We start from the raw sequence: 13,460 nt of genomic DNA on the forward strand, positions 1-13,460 counted from the left end.
TCATGTACAACGATAGCAGAACTGGATGTATTAAGAAAAAAAAATCTTGTTATTTATGTAGTAATTTAATTTTGTGCTAATTCTGCCTTTCAGTGTGCCTGAAGAGTCCCAGGTGAGAGTCACATGCAAACAGAGAAGGGCAGTAGAGGGTCCCTAGAGTGTGGCACAGATAAAGCAACAAGGAATCTAAATAATGTCAGTATGTAGGTTAAAAAAACAAATCATGGTTTATTTAAATGTGTAAAATACTTGGGAGGGAAAAAGATTACATTGTACTATGGCAATACAGACAGCACATACCGTAACAAGCTCATCCATCTTAATGAATTCAGGCTACTCTTTCCATCCTCCTAATCCACTCAGTCACACAGATCTTTGGGAGAGGCTCGCCGTCGATTTCTCTAGGGGACTCCACACTACAGATTAACTTCAGTCAGAATTTGCTGTCCTGTTTCTGTATGTCAGACTCAGGAGCAGATCATCATCCTCCCACAAGGGGAGACAGGCGAAATATGGCAGAACTTCTCACGCATTAAGACCCTCTGTCATGGGTTAAGTAAAAGTAGCCTGATGGAACATCTGATCCTAGGACAAATTACCAGGCTATCTGCCTTAACCTTATCCCAGATGTGGCTCATCACTGGGATGAGAAGCCTAAAGCAGCAGAGACTGAGAGAGATATTATGATAGTTATAAAATGCCATTTCCAGACACAGCTTTTTATTTCAGGTTCTTCTCAATCCAGTCTTTGAAGGGAAGAGCTTTGGTGTAGCCACTGTAGAGTTCTAGGCTGCAAGTTTTATCATAACCCCAGCTCACTAATCCCATCAGGTGCCACCTTAGCTCAGGAGATGCTTTTCCTGGCAAAGTTATGGCTGCAATCCCACCAGTCTCAGCAGGGCAGATATTAGAAAAGGCTGTGTGGTCTTGTTTGGCACAGAACATGCTGTCAGTGATGCTGACTTGTATTCCATTATCCTCATACTGTTGCTCACACAACAGTGAATCCACGATCTGAACAGCTCCCATGCGGATTGTGTCATTCTTGTATCCAGGGTCTTTAATGTCAGCCAATACCTTCCAGCCAGTAACCATTATTTTTAAATCCTCTGTGGATGAAGTCAAGTCATGAGAAGATGACAAGCAAATGGGTTGAACACGACTGCTGATTCTGGCTTTGTCCAAGAGTTTTATGATAGCTATGTCAGAATCAAGTAATATAGGGTCATAATTGGGATGCACTATGATGGCAGAAATCTGAGGAGGAAACAGAGTAGGAAGAATTGTAGAGTTAATAGCAATGGCAAGTCAGCAGCACTCTTTCCATACTGCTATAATACCCGTTAGTTTATTTTGCATACTTCTTCTCTACCCTTCACTCCCCGACTGTTCTTTCACGATAGTGCTCACTCAAATGAGAAACATGCAAAGAGATCAAGCATCTTCTGACTTTTTATTTTTGGCTTGGGTTTCAGGACAGTTTTTATTGCATGAAACTCTTCCTGATGAAAAGCAGTCAAGGACATTTTCAGCAAAACGGGGAGTTAATGTGCAGGTCAATTTTTTCCACGGTTTACTGAAAAGATTTTACCTGCCACGTCATCTTCAGCCTGTAGTATTTGAATGGCGGGGGGGTGCTTTGAATTAAAATGTTATCTTCTTATTGAAATTCAACCATCTTCCCACCAAAAAAGAATGCTAGCAATGCATTACATAATGTTGGGGCCAAACCTTTACTGCTAGTTACTTAGATGAAACACTACAAGAACAGATAGGATTCCTATAAGGAAATATTGTGAAAAATAATATATTTCCTTACAGGAAAAGTCTGAAAAAGCTGGAATTAGAGAAAGAAACTAAAAATAGGGGGAGGGGGAGAATCATATTAACTATGATTTCTTGGATAAAATCCATTAATTAACTCACGTATCCCCCACTCCAGAAAAAGAGACACATACAGTCAAAATTGCTGTATTTCTCCTCATTTTGACTTCAACCTTTCTAGTTGTACTTGAAAAAAACAAACCACTCTGGTGAGCCTGAGGTGCTATTTTTGGAGCTGGAGTCAGACATAAACTTTTTTGAGTTTAGAGCTGTACAGCCTTGGGGCTGAGATGTGAAATGTGCTCATGGCATCGAACCAGGATCTAGGGCACAAGTGTTTCCCTCATAAATTATGCTAATCACTTTTGACAGTAGCTGGCATCTCTTCTACTTTTTTTCTGGCAATATCACTCAAGACATTATGGCCCATGGAACCTATTTTCTTAGTGATCTGTGTTAGGGAGTGAACATATGAGTTGGACAGTGTCAGGGGAATTTAATGAACTACAGCTTGTGCCATGACAGTTCTGTCAGTTGAATTTCTAGATATGCATTTTGAAGAACAGTGTGTAAAACAATATATTGCTCAAAGGATAACCTTTTTCTCCCCATACAAGATGGATGTGATCAGCATCTGTCTGTGCTCATCATTTTCCACTCCAGCAGACTTACTCACCCGCAGGTTCTGGATGGTCTTTTCATCCCTGTCATCGTCTCTGTAGAATTTCCCCAGAACCACCTTGAGCTCTGCTGTCTTGAGCACGATGGTCTTGCCCAGGTCAGTGACGCAGTGAGCTGCCACCACCACGGTGCGCTCGTTCACCAGGGCCCCGCTGCAGATAAGGATCCAGGCCCCTTTCCGGAGACTGTTCTCCTTCACCCCACTGGCTGTCCGATAGATTGCCGCTTGCCAGGGCCACCTGGTAGAGGTCACTGTCTTCTGAAGGGTGATGTTTTCTGCTTTTCCACAGACTGAGGAAACATGAACCAAGAATGAAGTCTCGCCTTTTTCCCACCAAAGAATCTGAATATCACTCTTGATTCCTGCTTAGGATGTGCCGAAAGAAACCAAACTGCAATGGTTACCATGAGGGACAGCTTTCTAATTAACCTCAGTCTCCAACCTGCAAAATTACAATATAAGAGTATTTTATATAGCTTTTAAAAAAAAACTTTAAATTTTTCCATTATTATCTGAATTCCTGGCTGAAGTAGGAATGTGGATTTAGCATTTGAGCAGGTGAATTTTCATGACAACCTTATTAAGCTGCACTATAATGATATGACTGCATAAAGAAATGGAAAAAACACCCCTGATTCTTGCTTGTAATAAAACATCATAAAGCCAGCAATGCACTAAAACTCACCCTAGGCAGTCACAGAGCAATTGTGAGGTCCTCTCCTAGAACTGACCTTAGCACAGATGGGTTCATGCCTATGAGAACAGACTTGTCTTGCAACATGAACCTTGAAGCAAATGCATCTAAATCAACAGCCATCCTGGGGAAAAGAAAAAGCTCTGCCCCGTTCTAGGAATATATTACCCAGGCTCAGACCTGGGGTAAAATTTCCTGTATTAGGAAAGGTTTACTTCAGTTGAAAGAGTTACATCATGTGGTCACATTTTTTGGTCTCCCTTAGGACATTTTTTTTTCGTGGGATGTAGTGTGTGCATGCCCATAGTGAAAAGGATTGAATGCAATACTTTTCAATACATGAGATGATCTCAAAGCAAAACCACAAACAAGAACTCTAAAAATTTGCTTGATGTTAGGATCTACTTTTCACAGTTTGCCTGATGTCAGTAGTGGGTTGTACCAAACCTTGTGATGTTCCTACCCTGATTTACTCTGTGCATATCCTAGGTTCGGCTGGGATAGAGTTAATTTTCACAAGAAGCTGGGAGGGGGCACAGCCAGGATAGCTGACCAGAACTAGCCAAGGGGGAGCTGGCTGGGGGGAGGAGGGATCACGGCTCAGGAACGGGCTGAGCATCAGGTTCCAGGTGATGAGCAATTGCATTGTGCATCACTTACTTTGTACATTCTTTTACTGGTAGTATTATTATTATTACTTCTCTCCTTGTGTTGTCCTATTAAACTGTCCTTATCTCAACCCACGAGGTTTTACCTTTTTTTTCCAATTCTCCTCCCCATCCCACCAGGTGGGGAGGAGTGAGCGAGCAGCCACGGGGTCCCTAGCTGCCGGCTGGGCTTAAACCACAACAGTCGTTTTTGGCACCCAACGTGGGGCTCGAAGCGTTGAGATAACGACAGATCTGACCAGAGCATGTTAAAACAAATTTGTTATACACATTTCTTATATTAGTTAAATAGTCACTGGTCACAATGTTGGTTCATTTGTTCACATGGTGGTGTTATGTAAGTTCTTACATGTGCTATGTATTCCCTGCAGTGATGTTTATCACCTCTGGGAGAGGGATCAGGACTACCATTTTGCTGTACTGGGTAATGTTGACTTATGATATGATTACATCACTGGTCATGAGGTTAAGCTGGTATTTGTATGTGGCACTGTTGTCATTCCCGTACCTCAGCCGCCCTCTCTCAGAATTTATTAGTAATTGCACCCAATCTATGGGGAAAAGGGGGATATTTTCTCCCGCTTTTCCACCTCCCCTTTATCCTTCAGGCTAATTACAACAGCTTTTGAGAATTTTGAATATCCTTGGGATGTTCACGCCAGCATGCTCTTATTGCTATGTCTCCTGAGTGCGTTTCATGTCTTGTTTAGGGTTACACAAAAATTTTTTAAGAATACCATCCAGAGATCTGCCCCAAGGCTGGATAGTCATGGGTGGCATGGCTTGTGGGAGAATATGGGCAGGTATCTAGAGAACTTCTCACCTCCAATGGTTTGGAACTTCACTCCCAAACAACTACAGGACCCTGATGAAGTGACAGAATATTTGAAAGGAAAATGCTGTGGCGATTCCACAGAGGCACAACTTACTGCACTGTGCTGGGCCCTGGCCAGTATCTACCAAACAGTGCTCGATATTATGCAGCACCCTCAGGGGGAAGGGAGGGAAAACAGACCGACAGGCACTGCGGCTATTCCAACCCTCGTGACAAGCACTGCAGCTACCCCAGCCCTGGCGACAGGCACTGTGGCTACTCAAACCCTGGCGACACGCACTGCAGCTGAACCAGAGAACCAACCTGTGCCAGCATCAGTCGCCCCTATACAGAAGAAGAAATACACAAAAAAATCAGTTCACTTAGTGAGGGATGAAGGTGAACCAAGGTCATCATGAGAACAGGAGGAAGAGGCAGAACGAGAGATAATCACCTGATCCATATCCCTGAGTGAGCTGTGAGATATGCAAAAGGATTTCAGCCGCCATCCAGGTGAGCACATTGTTACCTGGCTGCTCCAATGCTGGAATAACGGGGCCAGTAGTTTGCAATCAGAGGGTAGGGAAGCCAAGCAGCTGGGACTCCTGTCTAGGGAAGGGGGCATTGACAAGGCGATTGGAAAAAAGATATAAGCTCTCAGCCTCTGGAGGTGACTTCTGTCAGGCATGAAGGAAAGGTACCCCTTCAAGGAAAATGTTACATGTCACCCAGGCAAGTGGACCACCATGGAGAGAGGTATCCAGTACCTGACAGAATTAGCTGTGCTGGAGGTGATTTAAAATGATCTGGAAAATGAGCAGTTACCCACAGATCCAGATGAAGTCCAATGCACAAGTCCCATGTGGCGGAAGTTTCTACGAAGTGCACCACTGTATGCCAGCTCATTGGCAGTAATGTCCTGGGAAGAAGGTGAGGGACCAATGGTGGATGAAATGGCTGGCCAACTCCGACAATACGAAGGAATTCTCTCTTCCTCCTATGGGCCTGCGTCTCGGCTGTGGAGAAACTGTCCTGGGAGTTCCAGCAATTCAAAGAGGATATGTCCTACTCCCCACCTGTACGGACCAGTATCTCAGCTCTTAGGAGTAAGTGTTCATCTGCTCAAGAGAGAGGATAGAGAAGGTACACACCACGGGGTACCCTGTGGTTTTACCTGCATGACCATGGAGAGGACATGAGGAAGTGGGATGGAAAACCTACCTCGACCCTAGAGGCACAGGTACATGAGCTGCAAGGAAAAACAATCACAAAAGGGGATTCTTCCTGGAAAAATGCCGCTCCAGTTTCCAGCGGGCAATTCCCCAGACAGAGTAGAAGGGCTGATCTCACTTCTGATCCTCTTGAAGGGACTTCTGATTCATGTATACAAAAAGTGAGTAACGAATACTATCACCAGGACTAGAGGGGCCCTGCCTCCAGCCAGGCGGAGGAGAGGGACAACCGGGTTTATTGGACTGTGTGGATCCGATGGCCTGGCACATCAGACCCACAGGAGTATAAGGCTCTAGCAGACACCAGTGCACAATGTACCCTAGTGCCATCAAGCTATAAAGGGCTAGAACCTATTTGTATTTCTGGAGTGACAGGGGGATCCCAACAGCTAACTGTATTGGAAGCTGAAGTGAGCCTAACTGGGAATGAGTGGCAAAAACACCCCATTGTGACTGGCCCAGAGGCTCCATGCATCCTTGGCACAGACTAACTCAGGAGGGGGTATTTCAAGGACCCAAAAGGGTACCAGTGGACCTTTGGTATAGCTGCCTTGGAGACAGAGGGAATTGAACAGCTGTCCACCTTGCCAGGTCTCTCAGAGGACCCTTCAGTTGTGGGGTTGCTGAGGGTCAAAGAACAACAGGTGCCAATCGCTACCACAACGGTGCACCGGCAGCAATATCGCACCAACCAAGACTCCCTGATTCCCATCCATACACTGATTTGTCGACTGGAGATCCAAGGGGTGATCAGCAGGACTCGCTCACCCTTTAACAGCCCCATATGGCCAGTGTGAAAGTCTAATGAACAATGGAGACTAACAGTAGACTATCGTGGCCTGAATGAAGTCACGCCGCTGCTGAGTGCTGCCATGCCGAACAGGCTAGAACTTCAATACGAATTGGAGTCAAAGGCAGCCAAGTGGTATGCCACAATTCATATTGCTAATCCGTTTTTCTCAATCCCTTTGGCAGCAGAGTGCCAGCCACAGTTTGCTTTCACTTGGAGGGCCGTCCAGTACACCTGAAATCGACTGTCCCAGGGGTGGAAACACAGCCCCACCATTTGCCATGGACTGATCCAGACTGCACTGGAAAAGGGTGAAGCTCCAGAACACCTGCAGTACATTGATGACATCATCGTATGGGTCAACACAGCAGAAGTTTTTGAGAAAGGGAAGAAAATAGTTCAGATCCTTCTGAAGGCCGGTTTTGCCACAAAACGAAGTAAGGTCAAGGGACCTCCACAGGAGATCCAGTTTTTAGGAATAAAATGGCAAGATGGGTGTCGTCAGATCCCAATGGATGGGATTAATAAAATAGCAGCTATGTCTCCACTGACTAGCAAAAAGGAAACACAAGCTTTCTTAGGTGTTGTGGGTTTTTGGAGGATGCATATTCCAAATTATAGTCTGATTGTAAGCCCTCCCTATCAAGTGACCCGGAAGAAGAACGATTTTACATGGGGCCCTGAGCAACAACAAGCCTTTGAACAAATTAAACAGGAAATAGTTCATGCAGTAGCCCTTGGGCCAGTCTGGGCAGGACCAGATGTTAAAAATGTGCTCTACACTGCAGCCGGGGAGAATGGCCCTACCTGGAGTCTCTGGCAGAAAGCACCAGGGGAGAGCCGAGGCCAACCCCTAGGGTTTTGGAGTCGAGGATATCGAGGATCTGAGGCCTGCTATACTCCAACTGAAAAAGAGATATTGGCAGTATATGAAGGAGTGCAAGCTGCTTCAGAAGTGGTTGGTACTGCAGCACAGCTCCTCTTAGCACCCTGACTGCTGGTGCTGGGCTGGATGTTCAAAGGGAGGGTCTCCTCTGCACATTATGCAACTGATGCCACATGGAGTAAGCGGGTCACACTGATCACACAATGGGCTCACATAGGAAACCCCAGTCGCCCAGGAATTTTGGAAGTGATCATGGACTGGCCAGAAGGCAAAGATTTTGGAATATTGCCAGAGGAGGAGGTGATGCATGCTGAAGAGGCCCCACTGTATAATAAACTGCCAGAAAATGAGATGCAATATGCCCTGTTCACTGATGCGTCCTGTTGTATTGTGGGAAAGCATTGGAGGTGGAAGGCTGCTATATGGAGTCCTATATAAGTCGCAGAAACTGCTGAAGGAGAAGGTGAATCAAGTCAGTTTGCAGAAGTGAAAGCCATCCAGCTGGCTTTAGACATTGCTGAATGAGAAAAATGGCCAGTGCTCTCTCTCTGTACTGACTCATGGATGGTGGCAAATGCTCTGTGGGGGTGGTTGCAGCAATGGAAGCAGAGCCACTGGCAGCATAGAGGTAAACCCATCTGGGCTGCTGCATTGTGGCAAGATATTGCTGCCCGGCTAGAGAACCTGGTTGTAAAAGTACGTCACGGAGATGCCCACGTACCTAAGAGTCAGGCCACTGAAGAACATCAAAACAACCAACAGGTGGATCAGGCTGCTAAGATTGAAGTGGCTCAGGTGGATTTGGACTGGCAACATAAGAGTGACTTATTTATAGCTTGGTCGGCCCATGACACCTCAGGCCATGGTGCAACATATAGATGGGCTTGTGATCAAGGGGTGGACTTGACCATGGACACTATCGCACAGGTTACCATGAATGTGAAACGTGCTGCAATCAAGCAAGCCAAGCGGTTAAAGCCTCTGTGGTATGGAGGACAATGGCTGAAATATAAATATGGGGAGGCCTGGCAGATTGACTATATCACACTCCCACAAACCAGCCAAGGCAAGCGCCATGTGCTTACAATGGTGGAAGCACCACCGGATGGCTGGAAGCATATCCCGTGCCCCATGCCACTGCCCAGAACACTATCCTGGGCCTTGAGAAGCAAATCTTATGGCAACATGGCACCCCAGAAAGAATTGAGTTAGACAACGGGACTCATTTCTGAAACAATCTCATAGACATCTGGGCCAAAGAGCATAGTATTGAGTGGGTATATCACATCCCCTATGATGCACCAGTCTCTGGGAAAATCGAACGATACAATGGACTGCTAAAAACTACACTGAGAGCAATGGGTGGTGGGACCTTCAAACATTGGGATACACATTTAGCAAAAGCCACCTGGTTAGTTCACACTAGAGGATCTACCAATCAAGCTGGTCCTGCCCAATCAAAACTTCCACATACTGTAGAAGGGGATAAAGTCCCTGTAGTGCACATGAAGAATATATTAGGGAAGACAGTCTGGGTTATTCCTGCCTCAGGCAAAGGCAAGCCCATCTGCGGAATTGCTTTTGCTCAAGGACCTGAGTGTACTTGGTGGCTGATGCAGAAGGATGGGGAAGTTTGATGTGTACTCAAGGGGATTTGATTTGGGGTGAGAATAGCCAATGAATTAAATTGTATGATGTTAATTGCTAAATAACCCTGCCACTGTATGTCATCACTACTACAGTTGCTATATGCTGTATCAATGGTATTACAGTAAGAATCACCCAAATCACTGAAGGATGGTCTTTGATGAAACCAAGCGAAGTGCAGCAGTGATGGAGCTTGAACTGGCTTTAGCAACTGGTGCCCAGCAACTTCCTCAAGACTGACATCTTCAGCCCACAGACGATGGGCGTGGGCCACACCAAATACACCAGCCGTGAGCTCTGGATGCAGTATGCAGCAATCCAACACCACACACCATCTCTCCTACCCTGAAAGACTGTTATGACAGATGGAACCCCAAAGGCATGGATTAAATTAACTCAATGGACACATTAGAGGGATGGCCCATAGACTAAGGGAATGATATCCATGTGTGTGTGTATACATATCTATTCATCTCAAAGACAGGGAAAGTGGTGGTGATTAATTGGAAAGTGTAGGATCTGGGCATGACATAGATGGTATAGAATAAAGGGTGCATAATGTCCTGGGTTCAGCTGAGATATAGAGTTAATTTTCACAAGAAGCTGGGAGGGGGCACAGCCAGGATAGCTGACCTGAACTAGCCAAGGGTATATTCGATACCATATGACATCATGCTCAGTATATAACTGGGGGAGCTGGCCGGGGGGAGGAGGGATCATGGCTCAGAAATGGGCTGAGCATCAGCTTCCAGGTGGTGAGCAATTGCATTGTGCATCATTCGCTTTGTACATTCTTTTATTGGCACTATTGTTATTATTACTTCTCCTCTCCTTGTGTTGTCCTATTAAACTGTTCTTATCTCAACCCATGATGTTTTACCTTTTTCTTCTGATTCTCCTCCCCATCCCACCAGGCGGGGAGGAGTGAGTGAGCAGCCACGCGGTGCTTAGTTGCCAGCTGGGCTTAAACCATGACAGTGCACTAGCTCTGGATAAGATTTTATCTGGACTTACAGTTTGCAATATGAACCCTTCCTTAGCAGGGTATATTAAAGGAAGAGCCTCTTTAAAACGCAGACTCTCCATTCTATTGCTTAAACTTTGACCTTTTTGTCAGCTGTGTGCCAAAGTATAGAGATGAAAGAAAAATCACATTTGCAGTAAATAATACAGGAAATCATGAAGTGATAGTAGGAAAACATTTTCAAATCAGGAGAGAAACTCACTACAGTTTTTGCTCAATAAAAGAGTAGAAAAATTAATGGCAAATTACAGTGCTGAAAGCTTGATCCCTTTACCATCAACTGCACAAGTTCTACTGGTGGATAAAAAGAGCCATATATCCTCCAAGCTTTATTGCTCCTATCTCCCAGCTGGAAGCATAGGCAACCTGCACCGCTGGGACTCCCTAATTATCTAAGATGAATACACATCCTGTTCCCCCATCCACCCAGAGATGTGTGCATTTTTTTTCCCTTGGAGACTCACTTGGAATACACACAGGGGCTCTCCCACTCCATTTTCCTGTCTTCAGACAAGTCCTCCTGCTGCTACCCAGGCGGCGGTAGAAAGGAGAAATGCACTCATACTGAAGCTGAGTGTGCAGATGCTGGTACCCTGGGGGGAGGTCTCCAAATGGCAGTGCTGGCTTCTTGGTTGGATAGATTTCAAGCTTTTGCTTGCTGAATGCAGATGAGTAAAGTTGATGCAAAGGTGTTTCCCTGTTTCAAGGCACAAAGAACACAAGGTAATAATAATATAAAAGCGATCATTACCATAGCTTTATCACCAGCTGTGTTAAGTATCATTTAAAAGCATATGAAGTTTGCTTGTGAAAGAATAAGGCCAAAAATATCATTCCAACATAGTTAGCAATACTTCCATTTACATCCCAGCTATTTTACTTACATATATATATGTACACGTATATAAATACACATATGTTTATAAATTTTCTATTTGTGTCTCTTTTTTTTTCATTTTACAGTTTCTGGCTTGCAACCAGTTGCCTCTGAATGTGGAACAGTTTTTGCCATTCACAAAAGGACTGAGATACCATGTTTTTAAATAAAGAAATTACACTGGAAGTTGGCATTGCCGTAATTAATTCTCACTAGAGAGGAGTTAGGCACATCTTTTCTCTAGTCAACAATTTAATAGACAGTATTAGGAATTGATTCAGATTAAATCATGTTGATAAAGTTGCTTGCTTTAGCAATTAACAGAGATAATTGCCTCACCACAGTGATTTCATAATTGCAATAATCCCTAAGCTTCCATTTAGAAATTGTACTGATTAGCTGGAAAATGGCCCATAATTAAAAAAATAAATACATGCACCAGCCTAGATATGGACCATAAGCTTGACTACAGTCATACTTAAATCTTCATCACTTAGAACATGTCCCTTGCTCTAATGCTTAAAAGCACATATCTACAGAAAAAACTATTTATGTCTGAAAAATTCAGCAGGAAATTAATTTCCCTTGAGATTTCTGGTACTGCCTGCATCCAGAAAAGCCATAAGAATGTTTTTACACGTGGTAGTTCTGGTTTTGATCACAGAGAGACACAGACTGCCTCCGTCATATAGAATCTGTGAGGCGATATGTAACAGCACTCAAGGAAAGTAAAGTTATTAAGAACAAGAGCAATGGCAAGTTTCATGTATTTTGGAAGAAGGATGAGAGCTGCTGTGGTCGTGCTTAGACTGCCAGGGTCCCATTCCCTACTCACATGTGACCTTGCAATATTGCATAATCCACACTTTGCCTCACTATTAATCTATGAAACAGAGATCCTACTTCAAGGGATAAAAACAGTCCATGAACATGAGATGCCATCATGATTCTATGGAGGTGGGGGCATGTATGCGCTTTCATACAGCTGGTGTTAATATCTGAAACATTTAGCATAAAAAGACCTGTGTTCAAAAGTGAATTGAGAAATTTAAGCAAGAAAAATCCCCTGATGGCTACTAAAGCCTCCTGATGGCTTCTCAGGGCCATGTCTACAATGATACATCACAGAGCTGGACAGTGGGAGAGTATTTGGGAAGTACGTGCTTGCCTTGCTCCTAAAGTCTTTTCTAGGCATCTGCTACTGGCCATTGCCAGAGACAGGATATGGCTTGAGCTGGACCTTTATTCTGACCTGGTATGGCTGTTCTTAAGACCAAAGATGAGGACAGTTCTTGCACTGCATCTAAAAATAAATGAATCATGTACTGCAAAAAAAAAAAATCTGAAATGAGAAATTACTACTTGGACAAAAATGAACCTGAACATTGCAGCATAACTAATTCAGATTGGGCTTATTTCAAGAAATCAGCAGAAGGGTAAGCCCAGACAGGGTCCGATCGCTCATTCCTTCCTCCCCTCCTACTCTACCTCCTCCTTTCCTGCATGCCTACCCCAAACCCAACTTTATATCAATTGTGCTATATTGCTTTGGATGATGAAATTTAATGGGAGCAGATTACATTGCTATACCCCCTTCTCTCCTTGTGCTCTCCCCACTCATTTCTTCACTAAGACGACACATGTTCATATTTTAAGACACATCATTAGCCCCAAGGAACTGTTCTCAGACTGTTCTCATAGCCTGTCATAAGCTTGCAAGCCTAATTTCGGCATCGTCCAGTAGTTTGCACATCTCTAACTGTGCATTTCTTCCTGGCTGCCTCCAGCAGCTTGCAAACCTGTGCTTAATCAGACCTCCCCTCCCAGCAGCTCTCATTGCTCGGTTATCAGCGCAGTTGCAGGAATGGCTGCTCAGGCAGGCTAAACACACAGGGTGGAAAGGAGAGGAGGGGAAATGCAATCACATTTTTTATTTAAACTGTAGTTGAGATATTGCATTCTCACCTTGACTGAACCTGCATTGCAAGCACTTTCTGTCTCACCAGGTCAGAGATCTTTGGCTCTCTGCAGGCTAGAAAAAATACAATGTTGCACAGTACTTTTCCACATTCACAGTTCAAGTGTTACTGTTCATAGACACATCCACTCTTTCCTCTCACTAGCCATAGCGGACAGGATTAAGAAAAGAGGCAGTAGATTACATGCATTAAAATAAAGATAGGTCCTAAAACCTAAAGCCTTGGAGAAATACTTCCCCACAGATCGCCAGATCTATCCCATTTACAATGGTGGAAGCAACTGAGCGTCTTCTGCACTGGCACTTTCAGCCATGGAAGAAGATTTGTCCATCAGTGTGTCTGA

At 44.4% G+C, this 13,460-nt stretch overlaps 1 protein-coding gene across 2 annotated transcripts in view; it reads right to left on the bottom strand.

The window, feature by feature from the left end:
- Nucleotides 1-210: 210 nt before the first annotated feature.
- PAMR1 (peptidase domain containing associated with muscle regeneration 1) overlaps nt 211-13,460 on the bottom strand; it is a 66,469-nt gene continuing 53,219 nt past the window's right edge. For both annotated transcript variants that reach the window (XM_050898160.1, XM_050898159.1), the window contains 4 exons: nt 13,104-13,170; nt 10,726-10,958; nt 2,501-2,796; nt 211-1,257 (listed from right to left, as the gene is read on the bottom strand). In XM_050898160.1, the coding sequence (XP_050754117.1) occupies nt 721-1,257; nt 2,501-2,796; nt 10,726-10,958; nt 13,104-13,170 (1,133 nt within the window). In that variant the 3' untranslated portion in view covers nt 211-720. The remainder of the gene's footprint in view (nt 1,258-2,500; nt 2,797-10,725; nt 10,959-13,103; nt 13,171-13,460) is intronic.

Source organism: Gymnogyps californianus, chromosome 5 (genome assembly GCF_018139145.2).
Source record: "Gymnogyps californianus isolate 813 chromosome 5, ASM1813914v2, whole genome shotgun sequence".
Taxonomy (NCBI): domain Eukaryota; kingdom Metazoa; phylum Chordata; class Aves; order Accipitriformes; family Cathartidae; genus Gymnogyps; species Gymnogyps californianus.